This window comes from Leptonotus elevatus, chromosome 2 (genome assembly GCF_054856555.1).
Source record: "Leptonotus elevatus isolate MCC_2025b chromosome 2, RoL_Lele_1.0, whole genome shotgun sequence".
In the NCBI taxonomy this organism is placed as follows: domain Eukaryota; kingdom Metazoa; phylum Chordata; class Actinopteri; order Syngnathiformes; family Syngnathidae; genus Leptonotus; species Leptonotus elevatus.
Window position 1 is genome coordinate 18,769,311 of NC_141240.1, and position 24,058 is coordinate 18,793,368.

General features: G+C 40.5%; 3 protein-coding genes across 6 annotated transcripts in view; 2 read left to right on the forward strand and 1 right to left on the reverse strand.

Moving 5' to 3' along the window:
- kazna (kazrin, periplakin interacting protein a) overlaps positions 1-5,660 on the forward strand; it is a 134,948-nt gene extending 129,288 nt beyond the window's left edge. For 3 of the 4 annotated variants that reach the window (XM_086068661.1, XM_086068663.1, XM_086068664.1), the window contains 7 exons: positions 379-497; positions 1,344-1,575; positions 1,667-1,768; positions 1,862-2,028; positions 2,137-2,278; positions 2,936-3,010; positions 4,461-5,660. In XM_086068661.1, coding sequence (XP_085924787.1) covers positions 379-497; positions 1,344-1,575; positions 1,667-1,768; positions 1,862-2,028; positions 2,137-2,278; positions 2,936-3,010; positions 4,461-4,619 — 996 coding nt within the window. In that variant the 3' untranslated portion in view covers positions 4,620-5,660. The remainder of the gene's footprint in view (positions 1-378; positions 498-1,343; positions 1,576-1,666; positions 1,769-1,861; positions 2,029-2,136; positions 2,279-2,935; positions 3,011-4,460) is intronic. The other variant, XM_086068662.1, reaches the window with a different exon arrangement.
- A 2,517-nt stretch (positions 5,661-8,177) lies between these two features.
- tmem51a (transmembrane protein 51a) lies at positions 8,178-16,353 on the forward strand. The gene is made up of 4 exons (XM_086069389.1): positions 8,178-8,339; positions 11,960-12,061; positions 12,580-13,071; positions 13,863-16,353. The coding sequence occupies exons 3-4, from the start codon at positions 12,632-12,634 to the stop codon at positions 14,251-14,253; spliced, it is 831 nt and encodes a 276-aa protein (XP_085925515.1). The 5' UTR covers positions 8,178-8,339; positions 11,960-12,061; positions 12,580-12,631; the 3' UTR covers positions 14,254-16,353.
- A 155-nt stretch (positions 16,354-16,508) lies between these two features.
- On the reverse strand, positions 16,509-21,685 carry LOC147178680 (chymotrypsin-like elastase family member 2A). The gene is made up of 8 exons (XM_086069390.1): positions 21,539-21,685; positions 21,310-21,398; positions 21,040-21,137; positions 19,265-19,387; positions 18,980-19,116; positions 17,350-17,495; positions 17,105-17,257; positions 16,509-16,677 (listed from the first exon to the last, which is right to left on the reverse strand). Exons 1-8 carry the CDS (start codon positions 21,576-21,578, stop codon positions 16,660-16,662), a joined length of 804 nt encoding a protein of 267 aa, XP_085925516.1. The 5' UTR covers positions 21,579-21,685; the 3' UTR covers positions 16,509-16,659.
- Positions 21,686-24,058: the final 2,373 nt, after the last annotated feature.

A 24,058-nucleotide genomic window follows, 5' to 3' on the forward strand; every position in this document is an offset into this window, starting at 1 on the left:
TTTGGTTAAAAAAAAAAACGTGTGTTTGGTCCCATCTTGGGGTTAAACACTGGGATAAACACAATTTGACTGTTTGTCCTCTCATTACATGAGAAGTGGATAATGACGTAGCCGTCCCCGCCACCCACCGGCTCAGTCTCGTACACGCCTCCTTAAACGCCATCTTAGCGAGTTGCTGCTGTCAATCACAGCCAGACCAACGCTCTTCCCATTTGCAACCCAACGGTCTTCCAGGCAACACCCCCTTTAAGCATCAATTTCAAATCTTAGTGAGGGGTGGAGCAAGAGTCTGATTTCTTGTGAAGTTACCCTTTAAAAAGTGAATACGGAAGTGAGGTATGGACTGAGTTAAGTTATGTTGACATGTTTGTATTGTAGGTGTTATTGGGGCTCACGGATGAAGACCTGGAGCTTGGTTTGGGCGTAACCAGTTTGATGCATCGTCGTAAACTGCGTTTGGCCATTGAAGACTACAGGGAGGCTGAGGATGGAAGAGGGTGAGGAAAGAATGACAAACTTTGCATTACATTGCATGGAAGGGAGTGTTGCATTTGATGGTTGGTTTTGGTATTCGGCCTCCATTATTCCAGGTTCGCTGTCCAGCAATTTCGATGATTTTATTTTGTACAGCTAATCGCTTTAGTTAGGTCTGATGCGTGTTTAAATCTGGTGTAATTCTACTTCCAGTCACTAGATGTCGCCAAACTTGTTTGAAGACGCGTCAACGTGAAAGAAGAACAAAACAGGAACTGCTATTCAGCACAGCCTAATTTTCGTTGAAAATTATTGAATGTAATCCTGCTTTGGGCAGTAGAAAGTGACACCAGTAGGTTTATTTTATAAGGTACATTTCAGGCCATGATTATTCTTATAAATTGTCACATGATGTTTGTTTGATTTGTGTAATGTCATCACAGAAGGATCAGTCGGCCTACACTGTACAATTTGTGATAGCCATCGAGCTTGCTCTCTGCTAATATGTTACATGTTAAATGTGTGTATGTTTGTAAAGATGTGTTAATACCTTTATTAGAGTGTCATGAATGTTATAAAACCATGTCTAGCGTATTTAAATAAGGTATTTCGATATTGCGGATTTAATTTATGCGGAAGTGGGTGATGCAGAGGGGATTACTATATCTGTCTGGCCACACACACAATGTTATCATCTAGCTGTCCCTTCAAATGTGCACACAATGTGAATGTCTATTTACATACACAACTAATGCAAACATGTCTACCATTCACACAGTACACATATTATGCAAACATGATGAGTCTAAACAGTAATCAAATGGCTGAGGCGGCTATGCACGGCCAAAACTGACACTGCCCTTGTGCAGGTTGTCCAAGGCTGCCGATATGGACCACCACTGGGTGGCCAAGGCCTGGCTCAGCGACGTGGGCTTGCCGCAATACTCTCAGGCATTTCACACCCACTTGGTGGACGGACGCATGCTCCACTCCCTGACCCGCCGTGACCTTGAGCGCCATCTCAACATCTCCAAAAAGTTCCACCAGGCCAGCTTGCTGCTGGGCATCGAGCTGCTGCACTCACTAAATTTTGACAAGGACGTAAGTGTCAACGCACGCAGCACATAACCTGGCCCCTAAAACTTGAGAGAATCTCACTTGAGTGAAAAGTGCCTGTTGAAATGCTCGCCAGGCACTGCAGGCCCGCCGGGTACAGTGTGAGCACCAGAACATGGACCTTTTGGTTTGGACCTCTCACCGTGTCATCAAATGGCTTAAAGACATTGACCTCAAGGTGAGGATAAGGGAATGAGCAATTTCACAGTGAATTCGCTTCTTTTTATAGCCAAATTTCAAAATCGCTAAAGCCTTGCGTCCATCTGTGCAGGAGTTTGCAGAAGGTGTGGTTAGCAGCGGCATCCATGGAGCCGTCATGGTGCTGGAACCCAGTTTTTCCAGCGACACCTTGGCCACAACAATGGGAATTCCCAGCAGCAAGCACATGGTTCGTCGACACCTTGAAGAAGAGCTGACAAATCTGTTAGGCCTGGCCAGGTAAACGCGATCCAGCACATTTTTGTTTTAGCACCCACTTCCTATGAACTCTTAACTTTGTTAAGTATACTTCAGCAAGAGATATTAAATTTGACTTGAACATTGCAGGGCAGATGCCAAGCAAGACTATGAGCGCATAGTTTTGGGAACGCCGCCAACTCCCCTTCGCCAAAACTCCCCAAGTAGGTCGCCCGGCTCTGCCAGTCGACACACGGATGATGAGGGCTCACTGAGAAGGAGGGCTGTCAAGGTGGGTAAAAGCAATGAGCTCATCTTGCCATCTTGATCCAAACACAATGTACAAAATATGTATAGCGTTATGTGCAGTAAAACGAACTTCTCTTTAAGATGCTTCTGAAAGATACTTCTGCTAAAACAACTGTGCAGCTATTAAACATTGATGGCCTTTTATATATAATAATAGTTATAATAGTGCCAATTAGGGATGCACCAAAATGAATTTTTTGGGGCCGAAACCGAAAACAGAAAATGAGAAATGCTTGGCCGAAAACTGAAAAGCCGGGAAAAAATTATGCCAATTTTTCATGATCATTCCATTTATTATAATTAATTAAAATTATAATATTATTATAAAATATTTAGGCCTATTTAGCACAGCCATTTTAACAAAGCACAATATAAATTTAAATGCGTCCACACCGCAAACATCAGAGACATGTTGGCGAATGGTACATTAAACACCAAACGCGGGGTGAGCAACTGAGCATTTACTGGCGGTGCAATTGCACTTTATAGTCAATGTACAGTAGTTGGCACTGGCGGGCACGTATGCGTGCGGATGACGCATTTGTAGGCTATTTGGAGCAGGACACGGTGCGGCGTACTTAAAATCGGCACATTCACATATTCACCAACGATTAAAAATTAATACATTTCTTCGCACCAGCCAATCGACTATGGGAACAGACTGCAAAGTCTCACACGGCCTCCTGTACACATCTGTATTCATCCGGAGATAGTGGTAAGTGTTTACTTGTTTAAAACTGTTGATAGCAATAGTGCTAACATTAGCTAAAGTATTTAGCACAGCCACCAAAATGCAAGTGAAAAAGTGGAGGGGCTCTCATCAAAGAAAAAAAGGAAGGCGCTGCAGGAGAAAGAGTAGCTCATATGTAGTGCAGTACTCGGCAGCGCTCTCTTTTTTGACATAGTTTACCAAGCGGCCCTCTCCTTCTACGGTGTGCACAATGAAGCTGCCGGTACTCACAAACGGCAGCGAGCAGCAAGCAAACACTCACTCCCGTGTTTGGTGTTTAATTTAAACAGACACTTGCTAGCAGCGTTTTTTTTTTTTGTTTTGCTTTTTTGCGTGCACCACCACAACATGCTCTTTCTGCCATATTCTTTCGGCTAGAATTTTATTTCGGCCGAATGCCGAAAATGCAAATTTTTGCCATTCTCGGCCAAACATTTTCGGTGGCCGAATACTCGGTGCATCACTAGTGCCAATACAACAGATACAAGTGCTCATAATGGGGCATAGTCTCTCCCGTTCACGCTTAAGTCTCTTTTTTTTTTACGCACCGGGCATGTACACATTAAAGGTGCACAGGGATTCTCCCGTTCAGACTTAAGTTCTGATACACGGTGAAGTCTGAGGGTGGCCCTAATTTTGGGATCGTGGAAATCTTAATTATATTGAGATCTCATTAACATAAGTGTCTTCACATTCAATTTAAATCAATATTAACTCATTCAATCCCAAAAATGTGTAAAAACATTGTTGTTGTTTTTTTTCATATGTCCTTATTTCCCAAAAACGTGTTTGTTTGTTTGTTTATTTGTTTGTTTTTATGCAAGAGCATACAGAAGGCTTTGATGCAACTTCTGACATGACAAGGTGGCTTAAAGCAATGGTAGTTATATCAAACAAAAAAATTACCAGCAGGTGGGAGCAGAGTATAAGTGATCAGAGACTCTAATATTTCTTTTGGTAGGTTCCATGTTTTTATAGCTATAGAACACAATATTCTGTGGGCTTGCAAAATTAGTCAAAAGTAAATGAACCAGGAGCGAAGGGGGTTGCTTCAGTAAAAATGGCTGTGAGTGAATAAGTTAATAGTAACATATAATATTATTATTAAAGTTAATTTGAGAGAAAAAAATATTTTAGAAGTATGTATCAAGCTGGTTGCCCTTCTCATTAATCAGTACCCAAGAAGTAGCTCACAGTTTCCAAAATGTTGGTGACCTGTGTAGCCACTAGTTTCCAATAATCCAACATCGTTGTGTGCAACTGAACAGGCCCAGATTTAGCACTAAGTGAATTGCAAGTAAATTGAGTTAATTATTTCAGTAATATTTTTGGTTCTTTGATTTTGCTAATGTAAAATATGTGCATTTCCTCAATTGAAGCACTGCTGCACGTATTCCTCCTGACTCTGTAAACGGCACATTTATATTTGTTATAGCCGCCAACAGGATTCAGCCCAAAAGCACGCAATGGACGGGACTTGAGCTACCACAACAGCTATGGGTTGCTACCTGGTGAGGTCAGAGAGCAAACACCTCCCAGGACACAAGGGAGCCCTGTCCGAGCTTACGCCAACATCGGGGTGACCAATGTGTGAGGTTATCGGAGTGTGACACGGCTACGCTGTCCGCGGGGTATGAAGAGGAACCTTTTGATGACAGATTGCACTTACGTCTTCGTTCACCTGTCTGTTTAAAGGAAAACAGAATCTCCTGGAATATGTGACTTGTTTTTCTTACAGAATGAAAAAATGGAGAGCTGAAGCTATATTGATTATTTTTGTACATGTTCATTGTGTGGACTAATGGGATTTGTATGGGGAATTTGTATTCAACGGTACTCTGACAAAAAAAGAAAGGTCTTATTAATGTAAAATGATCATTCATACTTCTTTGTAGCTCTGATGTGTGTGATGCCTTGTCAATGTACCAAGTCTCAATTAACAAAAAATGTTTGAGTATAATGTATGTTTGTCATTTTAATTTTGCAAACACACAAAGTTGTTGACGAATGTTTGTGTGAATTCAAAATTAATAGAAGTGATGTATGAAAGATAAAGGTCTTTTATTTTCTTTTTTAAATCAAATATAAGTGAATTATGTGTGCTGCGTTACAGCCAGCAGGAAGTAGAGGCCAGACACAGGTGGTAAAAGTGACGCTAAACAAGAGTGATGCAGCCTCCAAATAGACGGTCTCAGAGGGACATTATAATAAAAATGACATCTACATGACCTTACTTGACATATGCACAGTTTGTGTTTTTCTCTCAATTCTTTTGCCAGGTGATGGGACTCATTGGGACTGTTTAACAAATGAAAAAAAGAGGTGCATTAATTAACTTTGCAGCTACACAGAGCCTCAACTACACAACTATTATAATCTTTATTATTATTCACTGACACTGTTTTTACTTGACATCTTTAAACCCTTTTCTAAACATGTGTCAAAAGTTGTATGATTTGAAGAGCAAATGCTATTGGAAAATACAATAACCACAGAACAGGAAATTGAAATAATTGTGACAGTGATGTTACATGATGTGTTACTCTAATATGACCACATTTTCTGGTAACTAGCAATCAGTAACAGGTTACACTTTCCAGACCATTAATCAGATTAAAGTTACTTCTCCAATTCACTCTGCGTTACTATTTTCATCATTTTCCCTTAAGGTGGTATCTCACTGAGTGGTCCCGTCTTGTGAGTGTAGCAAATGTTGGTTTTCGTCAGGGTTCGTTAAAGGTTGCAAAGACATTCACCAGACGTTTTTAATTGTAACTGTCCCAGCCGGGGGTTTTACTGTACTGTATTGCACACAAGTCACAGTCATGATTTTGTGTTTGCAAATCAATGTACAGGTGCTCGTCCTCGTTTATTTTTTACATGATTTGGGCTTTCAGCTCATAAACCCCACTAAAACAGGATGTCAAAAAATGTGAATAACGTGAAGAAATGCGGAAAATGAGGGCCACCAGACCCAAAAACAAAGAGCTAACAGCAAGCCTAAAAAAAGTGAAGTTGACTCCCAAAAAACATGCTCCTTATGTATACCACGCTTTTGTAGACGGGTGAACAACAGGGCTGGCGTGGGACTAATTCTCAGTACCGCTTTATGATGGTAGCAGTTTCTGTAATGGATATTTCTATTTAATCCAATGAAGTTGGGGCGTTATGTAAGACCTAAATAAAAGCAGAATAGGCTACAATGATTTGAAAATGCTTTCCAGCCTAACTGTATATTCAATTCAATATACTACAAAGATGAGATATTTAATGTTCAAACTGATCAACTTTGTTTTTTTTGTTTTGTTTTCAAATATTCACTCATTTTGAATTCGATGCCTCCAACGCGCTCCCAGAAATCTTGGACAAGACAGGTTTACCCATGTTACACATCAACTTTCCTCTTAACAAACCTCAATGTTTGGGAAATGATGACATCAATTGTTGAAGCGTTGTTGATGCAGGTGCTTTCCATTCTTGCTTGATGTACAAATTCAGTTGCTCAACAGTCTAGGGGTCTCCATCATATTTTGTGCTTCAAAACGTGCAAATGGGAGTCAAGTCTAGGCTACTGGCAGGCCAGTTTAGTAGTTGAACTATTTTACAATTGTTGTAACACATGCAGTGCATTCAATTAAATATAGGTTGAAAAAGACTTCCAAATCATTGTATTCTCTTTTATTTATATTTAACACTCAACTTCACTGGAAGTTTGTTTAGGTTTACTTGCTACACAACACATAAGCATGGGCATATGCTCAATTCATACATGATGATTTAATAACTTGCTTCAAGGGAAAACATTAAATGCAATCAAGGCTTTTCCCTGTGCTTTCCTGTCTCGGTTCCTGCATGTGAAGTCAGAGAAGGCAGATAACAGTGTTAATAGGAAGAAAAGCTCCAACCAGAACAATGCAGTCTAGTGGTCTTGGTCTCAACTGCTTTTGCCATTAGTGTCAAACCTTTGCTTATGTCTTGGACAGCAACAGATCTGAAAAACGGGGGTTGCTTTGTTTGTACAAGCTTGCGACATGTAAACAAATAGTGGATGGGAAAACAAAGCAGATGTCAGTTTCAGTCATTGTGGTTGGCTGATGAACAAGGTGACAACATGAAACATTTATGATAATGAACTCTTTAATGAGGTTGTGTGTTCATGACCACCTGGTACTGCTGTTTCACTTTTCAATCTACCATCTCATGTCACCACATTACTTTCGCTTTCAGTGTGTGTAAGCACTTTTTGGTATGTAAATTCTGCCGGACTTTGCTTACGTTGAACAGTTTGCGTAAGCACAAATGTAAAACTTATGTGCGGCATACTATTCAGGGAAAACTAATTGTATTATGCATGTTCAACACACACACAAGTAGTGCGTGGCCTGTTATTGGTATTGCTCACCTTTCACGTTATTTTACTATTAATTTTCTTAAATATGCTCAACATGGCATGCTCCGGGAGGGGAGGGGCGGGCAGGGGAGGGGAGGAAAAGGAGAAGAGCCTTCAACTTCTTCCAACAATTACATTTACAATCCTTATCACAAAACCACTTCAGCAGCACTACCTTGCCTCCATTACCACTCCATTTTCTGTAATGACGGAAAACAAAAACAAATCACAGAGCAAACTTAACGTAAGCGCTAGACTTCTGGTGTCATTGTCTCCCATTACTCCAAGACGGGGCCACCTAGTTGAACAGAAACAAGCACAGGGCTGCCACTATTTACCACAACTGATTCAGTGTAATGAGTATTTTTGTTTCTAAGCCAGTCTGTGGAAATATTGATTTCGTTAAGTGTGTGTGTGGTGCAAAAAGAAAAGTTAGAGACCACTGATTTATAGCTAACATGATTTATTATATATATATATATATATATATATATATATATATATATATATATATATATATATATATATATATATATATATATATATATATATATATATATATAATTTAGAAGCTTTTGAGTTTAAGGCAAAAACCACTCATCCACAATGCTGCCAATTTGCACATATTTTTGATTAAGATGAAGCATTAAATAAAAATGCCATGCCATTTTATTAATGAGGAGCTGCCAGTTTTAAGGTTGTTGTCAGTAAAGGGTTAACCCTGAAGTGGAAGTAACCTCCTTCCCTGTCTGGTTGTGTGTCTCTCTCGCTCTCCCTCTCTTTCTCTGGAACAGTCTATTTCAAAGCAAACACAGCTTGTTCATTTCGGTTGTTTTGTCACTAAAAATGTGATGCCGTCGACTTATTTGCACATCACATTCATTCGATGACCAAATGCAGACAACGAAGACCATTTTAGTGGAGGTGAGTGTACAAAACAACATACCACTTTCTTTGGCTGCAGCTCACAAGTCACACGGTACCCAAAGTTAGACGACACTTCTTTAAACTGGAAAGTTTCCAACAACCGCAGGGTGTGTCGCCGTTGATCGCTGTGACGTAACGTAGTTTTTTATTTTTTTATTTTTTTTATTACGCGTCCAGAGTCTTGTGTTCCACTGCCGAATGTAGCATTTTACAACTCCAACATGGACTCAACTTTTGTGTTTAGTAGTTTGTCTTTGCGTTTGGGACAAAACTCACCCTTGAGCGTTCCAGTCTACTTCCCTGTTGATGGCACATAAAGCCCTTCACTGCACTCGCTAAGTGTTAGAGTCGCGCGGCAACACGAAATGTTACCACCAGCATGCCCACTGCCCATACGTGGACGTAGTAGCCTAGCAGGAAAACCGAGGCTGTATTAGAATCTCCATCTATTGCATGAAGTTATTCGGTGAAATGTATGAAATGCTTTGTATGAAGGAACTTTACTCAGCTGTCCACGTCATAATTTTGGCTCATGTCACACATTCTTTGGTGATCTGCAGTGTGTGTGTGTGCGTGCGTGTGTGCGCGCGCGTGAGAGAGCGCGTGTGTGTGCGTGAGCTAACCATCCCTCCTAGTAGTTGTGTGCACAGTATATATGTCCTAGGTCAGTGGTCCCCAACCACCGGGCCGTGGGCCAATTTGGACCGGGCCGCACAGATGAAAGAATAAAAAAACGTACTATACTTCCGGTTAATTGATTAGCCGAGGCTTAAAAATATTTTATTTTGAAAAGTGACCGGATTCTCTGTTTATGACGGATTCTTGACGCATGTCAAGATGCTAATTATCTCAGTCGCGTAGCACTGATGCTAATCAACAAGTTAGCAAAATGAGTAAAAAACAGACATAATTGGAAAGTTTCTTTGTAACGGAGAAAAGGCCCAGTGATGAGACATCACAGGAGCCTATGACCAAGAAGAAAACAAAGGTGCATGGATTTATAGCTACATGTGATTCCCATGCATGATGGGCTCCGTGGCGAGCGGCTCTTAATTTAGTATTATGGTGAGTGAGTTACTCATGGACTTTAGATTTGTTTTGCGTTACCTTGTTATATTGGTGCATTTAAGGAGGGCGCTGCTAATATAGTTACATAAAAATGTGTCTTAATTCTTATTTATTGTTATATCTACAAAATACCCCAGTTTTTGAGTTGCTCCGCGTATCATTAACATTACCATAGTGACCTCACTAGGGGTGTGAATTGCCTAGTACCGGTCGATTTGATCCGTATCACGATTCATAAGTCACGATTCGATTCGATAATGATTAATCCCGATACATTATCTTTTAGTTGATTATTGCAATTTATTTTTACTCAAATTTAGAAAATAGGCCTACTCATCAGTAAACTTGTACATGTAAGATTTGTATGAAAATGCATTTATTTATCTGAAACGTCAGGCTTATAACTGTGAGCCACTGTATTTAACAAACAATCTGTTGCAATCTATTTTATGTTTGAACAGCATTGAAATAAAATATTAAGGCTTAATGTTCCATTAATATAACATTCTTCCATGCTTAACGTGTGAACCCTAACCCTAAGTAAGACATTTTGTTGAATATTTCCCTAAAAAAATTGATGTTTAAACATTGATTTGGCCGCAGGCACATAAAAATAATTTGTGAATTTGCGTTTGTTGTTGTAATTAATCAGCCGCCGAACAGCCAAGCATCTCTTCTCCCCTTCAACCCACTTGGTTGCCGGTCCGCAAAAGTTGTGGACTTGTATGAACCTGTCCGTGCGGGGGGAAAGGTTGGAAACCACTGCCCTAGGTGAGGCCCTGATTGCGGGGGCTTTCAAACTTACTATTGATAAACAGTACATCCGCCATCTGATGGGCTTCATGCCATCATGTCCAAGACGGACAGATGACCGTCTTATTGTTTGATGCCTCTTTCATATACGGTTGTCGACGAAAGGGCAGGGAGCCTGGGGGGAATTTGGTTCTGAGTGTGGATGGCCCCTGTCAAAAGCTACTACTGGCCCCATATATCCATAATATAATACTTCAAGCTTTCATGATTATCTAATATTTAACATCTTTATACTGTACAATTGTGTCCATGGCCAGGCTTGGGGAGTAACGGAAGACATGTACCGCCGTTATGAAATCAGATTACAAAAAAAGAAGAAGTAACTATTCCATTACAGTTACAGGGAAAAAAACATGTAATAAGATTACAGGTACATTTATTAAAAATGGGAATTACATCGAAGGATTACAATTTCTACGATGAGTGCGAAAGAGGGCGAGAGAGAGAGAGGGACAGAGCGAGACAGAGCGCGTGCAAGCCCGTGCGAGTGAGACCGTTGCTACATGTCGGGGAGGTGGGAATGAACAAACGAACTGACTAGTCGTATCCCCCACATGCGGGCAGTTTGAAAAAGCTTTACGGAGGAGTTAATGGCGACCGGTATTCACTGGAACTTACTCGGAGCGAAAGTTTGAGCTAAGAGTCCAGCGGCATGCTACGCGCTGTAACTTCTTGCTAGCTAGCCCGCTAGCCTACAACCATAATGTGAGTTACACCTTCCAAACAAATCTTCCTCCCACCAATTCACTATTTAAACATCATGCACAACATATACATGGCTAAACTTGTGACTGGGATAAAAGTTCATTTTGCAGTTGATGTCATCCTCATTGGATGACTATCTATCTATCTATCTATCTATCTAGTTGCTTTTAGTGACAGTTCGAAAACAGCATATGGCCTTCAATCAATCAATAATCAATCAATCAATAGCCTACATGCTTTTTAATTACACAAGAATTTTTGCTATTTGTAGGCTGCCCGAGTCCTTGTTACCCGCAAACAGCAGGGGCACATTGTATAGAATATATATTGAGGTGATATTTATTTTTATTTTGTCTTCAAGAGCATACTCAATATTGGAGTAACCCAAAAGTAATCCAGTTACATTACTTTAATATTATTGTACTTGGATTACATTACTAACTACATTTTTTAGCAGGTAACTTGTAACTGTAATGGATTACATTTTAAAAGTAATTCTCCCAACCGTGTCCATGGCTATAATCGGTTGCGAATAATTTACTCGCACTGTCTCAAATTTTTTGGGGAAATGTGACCATTTAGGGGCATTCTGTGAGTCTGGTGTAGCACAACTATGCATATGAAGTCTGCGGCGGGCACAAAGCCAAAGCGAAATACCATCACGCACCCAAGTCAACACAACAACTTTGTCTGACATTCGATTGTGTGTCAGTTTTTAGAAACTAACCCCGATAATGCTTTTCTTAGCTAAAGTTAATCTCTGCTAACACTGGAGCTGTTTACCTTTTGTCTTTGTGATGGTAATACTTCCATGTAGTAGTCACTTGAAGTTGGTGGATCTTTGTCTAGCATAGCTGCCAGGTCATGGGCAAAGAGACTAGTGTGGGGGCATACATTCAATATTATCTAAATTACTTGCACTGTTATATCAAAATGTGGCAATGTTCAGAATGGCTTGATTACAGAAACATGTTCAGAAATTGACAGTACATAGAAATTCTCATGACATTTGTTAAATTGTTTTGGTTAAGGTTGGCAAAAGTCCTCGCCACTAGGATGGATGAGGTGGCATTTATGACCTATACTGCAAGCAATAGCAGTGGCAGGAGCCAAGCAAGGATCAAGATTTTTTGGTAAGATTTCATTGTGAATATTTTGGCCGTATGTCTGTGGTATACATATATTTAGGTCTGTGGATTGCCTGCCCACCCATCAAGTGTAAAATAAAAGAGCCCCAGCAGTGCTTCCCAAGACCCAAAACATAATCAGCCATATTTAATATGGATGAATACAATATACCAAATTCTATGTTGGATGTTGTGGCACGTACGTCGTGTTTTTTTTCTTTTTACAGTCAGTGTGCCAATATTAAGTAAGCTTTTTTCCTCACTGTGGAAAATAAGTGACTTCCCTGTAAATCTTTGACTATTTAACACACCTTTTGCATAGACGTGCCAGTGGCATTGTATGTCACTTTGTTTTATGGCTCTTACTCTGAAATCTGGGCTTGAATTCCCATAAAGTGCAAAACTGAGGGTGGAGGCAGCTTGTTTCCTCATTGTTTTAAGTCAGACCAGTCAGAGCCTCTTGCCAGATAGTTGTAAGCATTTTTTTTAAGCAATGTTAAATACTTGTGTGTTTTTTTCTTTAGCTTTTGACCTCATTGCACTTGATCGACTGATTGAATTGGAGTGACTGTCAAGATGCGTTCCAGTGCGGATGGACAATCCAGCCCCCACAGCAGAGGACACACAAATGACAATAACAACAACAACAACAACAACAACAACAATGGCAGCATCAATGAGAACAGTGGGAATTCTGGTTCTCAGTATGCACTCTGCGCTCTGGGTGTTGGACTCGTGGCCCTCGGCATTGTCATGATCGTATGGAGCGTGGTGCCTGCAGGCCCGGCTGCTAACAACAACAACAATAGTAGTGCAGGTGGAGGAGAAGGTGATTCTTCTGGGAACAGGAAAAGCAAAGCTTCCTCTGTGGCCTTTGTCCTGGTGGCCTCGGGGGTGGTCATGCTACTGTTGTCCTTGTGTCTGGGGATGAGGAACAAGCAGAGGGAGCAGCGGAGGCTTCAGGAGGCCCAGAACCGCAGAGGTGTGACAGCCAGGGAGAATGGCGATGTAGAAAAGTAAGTGAAATTTCAAAAATCACAATGCAGTGTTGAAAATAAATCTAGTGTAATTCGCTCGTGATATTGGGCTGCCCTCAACAGTGAAAATACAATGAATGCTTTTAGTGTATTTATTATCATCGCTCAGATTCTGTTTTGCCGCTCTCGCAAGTAGGTAGTAAACGCTCACATTTTCCTCTGCCCCCAGTAATCATGCTAATCAAAGCCTTTGTTTTGGAACAGCTTGCTGAAGTGAGCTCAATGGTGTGACTACGTTTACATGCAGTCAGTATCCGGGTCAAGGTCAGAATTCCGGTTTCTGAAACAATCGAGGAAACTTACATGCTCATTTGTGCTCGATTGGAATAACCCGTGAGGACCGCGACGCGCGGACAACTATATTACATAAATAACGTCATTTCCGCTTTTAACTTATTATACATTCAATAAAATACATTATATTTATGTCACTCACCACTCTAAAAGAAGTAGTCGGTTTCCTCCTCGCTCCAGGAGTGTGGTTCTTTGCTGCAAGCATCATGTTTGTTGACAACGGCTTGAGTATTTCCGGTGAGTTCCAGAAGCACGGACTTATATACTTGTATTTACTGTATGTGTATCTAGGCACAAACTGTAGCGTTTTCACTAGTTTGTCTTGATGTGGGCTCTTTGCCTTTCAATCTATGTAGTGTGCTGACAGCAGACCATCAAATGTGATCTGTAAGCATTTTCATTGTTTCAATCACCACTTTAGCTTTTTACAATCACCAATCGTGCTATTTATCTCTTCTTGCTTCTATTTTCTGCAGCGCCGAACCAGACACCCAATGCTATGCTGTGCCCACATATGAGGAGGCAGTAGGCAGTAGCCAGTACCCTGTCCGTCAGAGCAACCTTCAGCCCAGCTCCTCCCAGCTCCCCTCCTACGATGACTTGGTCCAAGTTGATGGGGTGCAGTATGAATTTGAAGGTCCAGAGGTTGCGGATCCCGGATCGCAGCCTGGCCCCACCTCCGGTGCCACACCTGCGGCTGCTTCTGCCTCAAATCGGAAACCTGGTAAAAGTGCCCGCAAACTTCTCCCCATCAAAATCCGGAGGATCAAATCGGAGAAGGTGCCCAATTCTCAACCGGGTGCTGGGATCACAATAGAACCTCTCACCCCGCCACCACAGTATGAGGACAAGGTGCCTCCCCTCTGATGTTTACTTTTCAAACTTGGACAGTAACTAGGACCAGATCAGGACTGGCTTTGGTGATAGAACTCATACCCAGCACTCCCCCATAGCATCTTCCTGTCAGTTATGGTATCAAGTTCATGTCATGCAATCATTCCAATCAAAGAACACAGACTTGTACTTAGAATTTGTGCAGCATATGAGTCTGAGGTGGACAAGCACCAAATGTACTTTCTCATCATACCTATGTAGATTCCTTTGATGAAGCAGATCATGAGACTTCACTGGGGGTTATATTTGTGCGCACATGAGAACCGGGCGAGCAGGACCAGGAGCAGCTGTTCAAGCGACTCTCCCGACTTCAGCCAGCAGAGCGAGTGACGTTTGTCTCTGCAGGCTTGACCCCATCTACCATAAGTGTTAACACACACCCACAACCTGAGTGGCTGTGATATCATTGCTTTTGGAGCTTCGCAACAAACACGAGACAGCTTGGATCGGTGTTGGCTTCTGTTCAAGCAGCACATCCTCTTACTATGTAAGACCAACATGCCTTTCATTCTGTGAACTCTGGAATGGAATTCAGAGGGAATTTGTACTAAAATTAGCAGCAGTATTCAACATTTTTCCAGCACAGCAATATGAGTATGGTCACTTTACCAACGTGACCCACAACATCATATTTCGACAGGAAGACATGCATTCACACATTATGCTAATTAACAATTGGATAGTGCCTGGTGGGATACATTGTGCTCTTCTATGTCCATGCCTTTCTACTTTTTCTAACGTCCGTTAACACATGTACACACACACACAAACTCTTTCCAGTAAAACTGGACATTATACTTACTGTACTACACAGTGCAGAATTTTTCCATTCGATCCCATTCTGACGACGTGTCATTTGTTAGCATTTACAAAAAGGAGAAGAGAAGTGTTTCCATCAACTTACATGTTGAATTTGAAACACATTTTTATAATATTAATATATTTTACATTTTGTAATTTTTGTTTTTAACAATGTTGTGGAATGTTTATTTTTCATGGGATGGTGGTGGCGTGGTTAAACAGAAATGGGAGTCTATCTATATATAGTTTACCTGTTACAAACGCATGATTATTTTTCCCCCCCAATGTATTCTTTCAATTATATGCCCATCGTCTCTACCCCCACTTTGCATTTAGACTGCCCCTACTTCAATACTTACTACGGCCTAACTGGCTTCTGCTGTTACCAATTCAGTGTCAGTTGTTCTCTTGAAAACATCCTGCATGTAGGGAAAGAGGTAAACAAGGGAACAATAGAAGAAGCTTGTGAAAAGCCAAGGGGCCTGGCTTCACATAATCGTCACGGGAATAGCAGTCGAGCTCCCACAGCAGCAGCTTAGACTCCAGTCCACTGGAGGCCTTTTTTGTGTGTGTGTGTTGTCGTCTTATTCAAGATGACCAACAGAGAGTCTCTTTGAGTGTGCAGCTGCACTGTTCTAACAGCAAGGCTTGCTCATCAACCAAGGCTTGACTCACGGCCCTGTTTTCACCTCCGAGCATGCTGGCAATGAGCCACACAGCACAAGGCTCTCCCTTCAGCGGCAAATGTTGCCATTAGCATGCAGTCTTTTATCAATACCTGCCAAATGTCAGATGAAAATAACACACGTGGGAATAAATGGATCGAACTTTGCAAGTCTTCTTTTGCCCTGTGTTTGAATGGGGTGGTGTAGTTAATGGGAAAAGAGGAATAAAGGATACACAGCAAGTATTTGCGTGAAGCAACAAAAGTCAATTTAGTCACTAATATCTACTGGAATAACCTTTCTCTGTTGTATTTACTGTTTGTGGTCATGGGACCTCATTTCCTGGCAAGATTTTATCTTCCTGAATGATTTTAATATGATGCTGGTAATAATGTTTCTCCAACGACGAACGACGATGGCAGAAAAAGTTGTTTTCCATTGAGATTCTGAACATATTTATGCTGTTTCATGTTTTCTAGGACTTACATTCAAAAGATTTTTGATGTATTGTGAAAATATTTTGGTAAAAAAAAATCATTTTCACCCACTGAACGGGAAAGCAATTTATTTTGAGAGTATTATATTGTAATAAAAATGTTTCAGTGAACCATGTTTGCTTTTATTTATTATGAACTTTGAAAGAGGAAAATAGTGATATTGTATGAGTAGGATAAGTGTAGTAAGCTAGTAGCTTTTAAGATTGCTCAGCTATGGTCACACTAAACATTTTTATTTCTTACGATAAGAAGAGAGATTAGGGTGAGCAAAGCAGACCCTGGAATGAAACCAGTCATTTTATTGAGTGTCACATTTAAAAGACTGACAATGTGACAGAAGGTTTTCCATTGCTGTGGTTCGAATTAGATCATTTCAGTTGGCCATTTTCCTGATGACAGAAATTTGAACAGCTGCATCAGTAGTTGCTCTTAACCTGCAGACACAAGAAGAAGAAACATTACTGTCATACACACCATGTTTGATGCAAATGTAAACAACGAAAATGGCTGAATGCGATAAATAGCTTGTTGTTCTGGTTACCACAGACATTCCAAATCACGTTGTGTTACGTGAATCTATTTCAAATAACCAATTAAAGTTACAATACATGAATATAAATAAATTTCTGTTTTAAATCTTGTAAGTTGTAAATTATATTTTGCCATTCACAGTCTGTCTCTCCACGGTGCTCGCCATTAGTGAGTGACGTCTAATTTAAGCCAGTGACTGAGGTCAGTGACGTGGGTTTCTGTTTTTGTTTTTTTTCTGACTTTGCAACTGGAAAAGTCCGACTTCCAACTTTCCACGAATGCAGCCTTAGACTGGTGAAGGTGATTCACTTTACAAAATCCGTTACTTACTCTATCTATCCAGTCCAGATAGGAGCTGACTTGAGTAAACACAGTCGGCTTCTGGAAGAAGTTACAGTCCTGTCCTGAACCAAAGCTCACCACGCCATGTATGGTCCAGGAGTCGTCCGGGTTCTGGCAGTTTAAAGGGCCCCCAGAGTCTCCCTGCAAGTCATACACAAGTCACAAATCCAACATGTTCCACTTATTTGTTTACTATCTAAGTGACTTAATTCACAAATTCCTTTTCAGCTCACATTGCAGCCAGCAGTGATGCCGTCTCCACCAGCGCAGACCATCTTGTCAGTTGCCAGGACACCCCACCAATCGGGCTGCGAGCAGGTGTCATGGCCGATCACGGGAAGGAGAGCCTGCTGCAGGATGTCAGACGGAGCACCTTCAGCTGGGAGAAACAACCGACATGCTAAGACGCAGGGTTGGGAGGGTTACTTTTAAAATGTAATCTGTTACAGTTACAAGTTACCTGCTAAAAAATTTAGTTAGTAACGTAAATCCAAGTACCATAATATTAAAGTAATGTAACTGGATTACTTTAGGATTACTCCAATATTGAGTATGCTCATGAAGACAAAATAAAAATAAATATCATCACAATATATATTCTATACAATGTGCCCCTGCTATTTGCGAGTGATAGGGACCCGGCAGCCTACAAATAGCAAAAATCCTTGTGTAATTAAAAAGCATGTAGGCTATTGATTGATTGGTTGATTGATTGGTTGATTGATTGATTGATTGGTTGGTTGATTGATTGGTTGATTGATTGATTGATTGATTGATTGATTGAAGGCCATTTGTTGTTTTCGAACTGTCACTGAAAGCAACCACAGCTCATAGATAGATAGATAGATAGATAGTCATCCAATGAGGATGACGATGTGTGACATCAACTACAAAATTAACTTTTATCCCAGTCAAAAGTTTAGCCGTGTATATGTTGTGCATGATGTTTAAATAGTGAATTGGTAGGAGGAAGATTTGTTGGGAAGGTGTAACTCACATTATGGTTGTAGGCTAGCGGACTAGCTAGCAAGACACTACAGCGCGTAGCATGCCGCTGGACTCTTAGCTCAAACTTTCGCTCAGAGTAAATTCCAGTGAATACCGGTCACCATTTCTTCCTCTCGTCTGTGAAGCTTTTTCAAACTGCCCGCGCGTGGAGGACACGACGAGTCAGTTTGTTCGTCCCCACCTCCCCGACATGTAGCAACGGTTCCACTTGCGCTGGCGTGCACGCGCTCTCTCTCTCTCGCCCTCTCGTCCTCTTTCGCAATCTCTCTCATCGTAGAAATTGTAATCCAGGAAGTAATCCCCATTTTTTAATAAATGTACCTGTAATCTGATTACATGTTGTTGTAATGGAATACAGTTAAAACATTTTGTAATCTGATTACGTAACAGCGGTACATGTATTCCGTTACTCCCCAAGCCTGCTAAGACGTCAGTAGCTATGGGATTGTGGTGTTGGTTCTGCCGTATGACGAAAATCCTTTTGATTCAGTTTATAAACATATCACGAAATAGGATCCCATAACACTTTATTACTATTTCAATTTCTTTACTATATCATTCCTAAAAATAAATGGCTTACAGTTGAGTTGCTTAAGCTTAAACATTCAAATATGGCAAATATGGTTAACTGTCCTCCACGAGCAGCCCAAGCTAAACGTAGCTTGTACCTGGTATTGGCAGAAATTTGGCCTTTGATTTAAGTCTTAAACCAGCCTGGCCCTGCTTGAGATAAACTGAGATTGGGCATTCTCTGAGTAGTATGGCCATTACTAATACTAGTATGCGTCCTCTTACTACTCCACCAAACCGTCTGCAATAGCGACTATATTAGATGCTGACAACCATGGTACTCACTGGACAACCGACCCCAGCCAGTTATGTAGCATGCAGTGCCATGGGGAAGGACGACATTACGTTGAGGGAGGCAGCATGGCATGATTGTGCCAGTAAAGACCACGGGGCTGGAGAGCTTGATCAGGGCAATGTCGTTGCTGCAAAAGCCACATGCAGCATGACATACAAAGCAAATCATTGTATGTTAAAAATTAGAATGTTCTGACACCTCAACAAGATCTTTTTTTCATATGAGGCATTTCTGATGTAAAGTAATGTGAATGGTTGTCGTGTGGATGATGTTACCGGCTGAGCAGGATGTTGTAGCCCTCATGGGGGATGATCTGGGCCGCTCTCCGAGCTACCGAGTTCTCCTCACTCGACTTTAAGCTGTGCTTACCCACTTCCACTCTATAGTTGTAACGAGCACTGTGGGATGGCACATGACAGTGTTTCCTTTGTGAGATTAGACGGGAGTATCGACTTGTTCTGTCTGTTTGTTGGGGAAAATCTAAAAATAAGGAGCCACTCCAATTACGCCGGTACATGATCTTTTCTCCTAGATCTAATCAGCACTCAAGCAGCAGCATTTTGCATCAACTGGAGAGAGACTGGCTCAAGTCACACTACAGTTTACATAATTGCATGACATCAAGAGATTTTTTCTTTTAATAATCACGGTGATTACAGATGTGTGACATTGGTTTTGTTTGTTGCTGGTGGTAACATGGCCCCAAAGTCAGGGCTGCAACTAAGGATTTAGCCCTTATCTGTCCAGCTGCAGAGAGAGATTTGCTAGAATGTGACCATAGATAGATTTTCTTTTTCTTTTTTTCTTCCTTTTTTTTTCTTGAGAGATAAATTATTGTGGAATTAAAGGTTGAACAGCTTCCACTCTTCTGGGAACATGTTTGACAAGATATTGAAGGGACTCTGTGGGAATTGTAGCCATCTTCAGCCTGAAGAAAATTAGGAAACTCCGAAGCGGAAGTGGGGGCAGGAATGTTTCTGTGAAGAACCCCCTCATTGACAAAGGTGCCAGGAAGACCCTTCCTGACTACATATATGATGCTTTTAAGTCTATTGTTTGTTTGTGGTAATATATGTCATGAGGTGGGGGAGCATTCATGACAATTAAATACTGGTCCCCAAATTTGGTGCGGCATCCCCCAAGTCACTTGTATTGAACCTGACTGTGGGCACTTTGTTCAAGGTTTTTAGAAGTAGCTGAGGCACGCATCATAGTTATTTGCTGCCACCCTCTGGCCATATAGTTCTACTACAACAGATAAATCAACTGTACATTTTATTCTTTGAGGACTAGATATAAACTAGCATTGTGCTAAAATCTGGTGCAGCCATCTTTTTAATTTTACTGCACACTGTCCATTTAATAAACTAAATTCAAATTCACATCCAGTCCTGGGACATATTTTCCATTAATCTCACGACATATCACCTAATGAATTGTCGCAAAAATGATGATATAATGAAGATCTTGTCTCAATTTATTCACAAATGTATTTACCTTCTTAGTCTGAAATTTTAGCCTGTTTTGTTGAAGACAAAGCTATTGTATGAATGTCAACAGGTGGATACGCCGGTTAATTGTAACATCTGACAGCCTGAGCATTGAAATATTCTGCCTGTCACGATCTGTTGCTGGAGTAGATAGATGAACTGAGATAACTTACTTTAAATTATTCTCCCTGCTGGCCTTTGGGCAGTAGTACACTCGGGACTGGTCGCCAGCCAATAACGGCACATACTGACAAGCATCTATTGACCTATTGACAAATTTTGGTCTTCGGCACAACTGGCATGCACATATTTTGAGGGGGGGTGAAGTAGCTTGTTTCTCTTTGGGCACTCAAACCAGCACAAAAATGAATTGAATACAGTATGCAAACTTTGCACCGAGATTCAAACCTGAGACCTTTGGACTGTCAGGCATACATGCTTACAGCACCACCATGCTGCCTGCTAATAAAGGTTCATTAGTTGGGAAGTACTAGTGTTAGTACAGGTTCCACATAGTCTGGTGATGAAAGTGTCCACATTTCTCTTTTGTTCAGTCTTACTTGATGCAATGTGCGGCAGTGAGGACCCACTCGGTTGCAATCAAGGTTCCCCCACACACATGACTCCAGCGCCCACTGCTGTCAGACTGAAGAGAAACCTGTATAGTACAGCGAGACAGCAGGCAGTTGTATATAGTGAAAATATTTTAATATTGTGACAATTATGAATAATATTATTGTAATAAATAAGTATTTTTAATGGAGTGTTGCTAAAATGGACCGTATTTGAAAAACTGTACAGACAAACACATCCCAATAGTGGGACTTCACCTGCCAGGGCCAACTGTGTGGCTTGGCGTCCACACCTGCTACCACTCGACCCAGCACAGGAGGGTAGGTGGGAAGGCCGCATCCACAGACTAAAAATATGTCAGCAAAACAATTTAATGTTCCTTTTTGACATGATAGCAACATCTTCTAATCAACACGATACTCAACGCTTTAACATCAAACTGTAACATTCAGGCAATATGTAACGTAAAAACGTCAACATTCTTACCGTCAACTACCATTAAAGTGAGAAGAACCAGATTCCTCATGACTGCTTTGTGTCCAAATGGCTGTCCTCAGAAAAACAGCACCATATGCAGAGAAATTCAAACAAATGTTAAGCAGGGAGCGAGGACTCAACATGTGGTGAGTGGAAGCATTTTCCCATCACTGCTTCTCTTATGGAACATTGGGTTCTTTGGTTTCCGTAATTATGTCATGAATGAGAATTTTGTATAATGAAACACTCAAAATAATGAATGCAACTAAAACATGGTGACATATATTATACAGATACATGTCAATCAATTACAAAGTAGAATATTGTATAAATGATAATTCATTATTTCAATAACCTAATTCAAAAAGTGGAAGCACCTGATAGATAGATTTATTAGATACACACAGAAAATTCATTTTTAAAAGGTCAAGTGAATTTCGAGAAATAATTTTTTACGGTTTCCACAATATTCATAAGATTCACCTGTATGTTGCAAAGTGACATAACCTTTTTTTGTTAAGGAACTGTACACCTTTTCGATATAAATGTACGTATAATTTCTCTCTTTTTTTCCTCGCCCACGCAATTATAATCTGTCTGTTAAAGTCAAATTTAGGTATTCAGTCTTTCTTTTAGATGCCTGACTGAGACATCTGTGAGGTTCCCATGGAGGTTATCTTTGGCAAAAAAAAAACTCCCAATAGTAAACACCTAAGCTCTACCTATATTCAAGGTTTATTTCTTAATTTTTTCATCCAAATCAACATTTGGTCAAACCGGAAACGATTTATGTATTCATATGCCAACGGCTCACCCTGCCATCCGGATGATTGTGGAATGAGTTTTGTCAATTGGTGATTGTATAATTCTTAAACAGCATTGCAATACTGTACATGGCTTCTTAAAAGGCAAGTCAACACTTCTTCAATATGTCAAGCAGAAACAGACATTTTCCATACACAGATATATACTGTAACATGAATGTGCGGTGAAGCACACCCATAGCCATAACATTAGGAACAACTACAACCAAAACATACCTTTAAATTTGAAGTTTTACTACATATAATATTTCAATTATATTTAATAATATTTCAATATTTGAAAAAAAATTCTCCGTACTACATGAAGTACCTGGTGTGTGTATAATACTCATTTGTTGTATTATTTTCTTGAAAATAACTCAAAACATATTGTGCCCGCATTGGTAGTACTGCAGTATGCCACAAGAGGGTGACAACATAATTTTATTTGGCCTTGTGAAAAGACTCCAGCATTTTTCTCAAAGTACAAAAAAGTGTATTTTACTTACTCACTGTACTGAATGTGGTAAAATTACACAAGAAACATATGTTAATTACTTAATATAAAGAAAACTGATCAATTTTGACTTTTCCTTTGTCCAAAAGCTGCAAGAAAGTTCCTCGAACAGGGGTCACTAACTCCTTTCCTGGAGGGCACCTGCATATTTTGGATGTTTCTCTCCTCCAGCTTTAGGATCGTTATCAGGTTTCTGCAGAGATTGCTAATAAGCTGATGATATGAATCTGGTGTGTTGGAAGAGGGTAACAGACAAAACATGCTGTATAGGTGCCCTCGGGGACCGGAGTTGGTGACACCTGGCCTAGAGTTATGGCTACATATTTTTGCCCCCCATTTTCGCTTACTTTAAGTTTTGTTCATTTCTTACAGATACATTTGAGTAGTTTATATATTAATATTGGTATCACATTTTATTATCATTAAATCTTTCATAACACACAAGACAATTGGTCGACCTTTGACCTTGTGAAGTAGCATTATTAAATAAAGTTTTGTGTTTTATGGTGAGTCATAAAAGTATGATGGAACACCCACTACCTCCCCTCCACTACTATTTAGTGCCATCCATCTGGTATGTGTACCTCGAATGTGATAGAATTAAAAAAGTAAGCAACACATGAAACCACTATTGACCATTTGCATCGACGTCACGTGATCACGTGACTGCCCTATGACGGACGGCGGAAGGAAATGATTGTTGAATGGAAGTGGACGTGACCCGGAGTGACTTGTTATTGCTATTTTACAAATTAAAAGTTATTATTGCCCATAGAGCTACGGAATCTATTACTTCAACCAAAGTTCGCCTGTCAGTCGAAGTTGCACATTTAGTCGGGACTCGTAGAGCGCGATATTTACGTAAGTTGGAGATCGCTAGTTTGAAATCAGCCCCTTACCTTCTATCGCCTGCTGTTTTTACCAAGTTAATCAAATCGCCGACTTTGCCGGAATTCACAGCGCACGACCTATATCATTATGCAGTCAATGCCGTCTCTCCTCCTTACACTGGGGCTGATTTAAAAGCTTGGCGCTGGCTGAGTCTCTGGGACGAGATGCTACGCTCACACCGTGGGACAATATGCCTCGGGTAAAACTTGTTTATCATGCTAACTGACTTATTTTGAAATAGTCCGTTCTATAATGAATCGGTGTGATGATGTTATGTTACTATGTTTACTAGCATGGAATAAATGACTATCGTAGTGG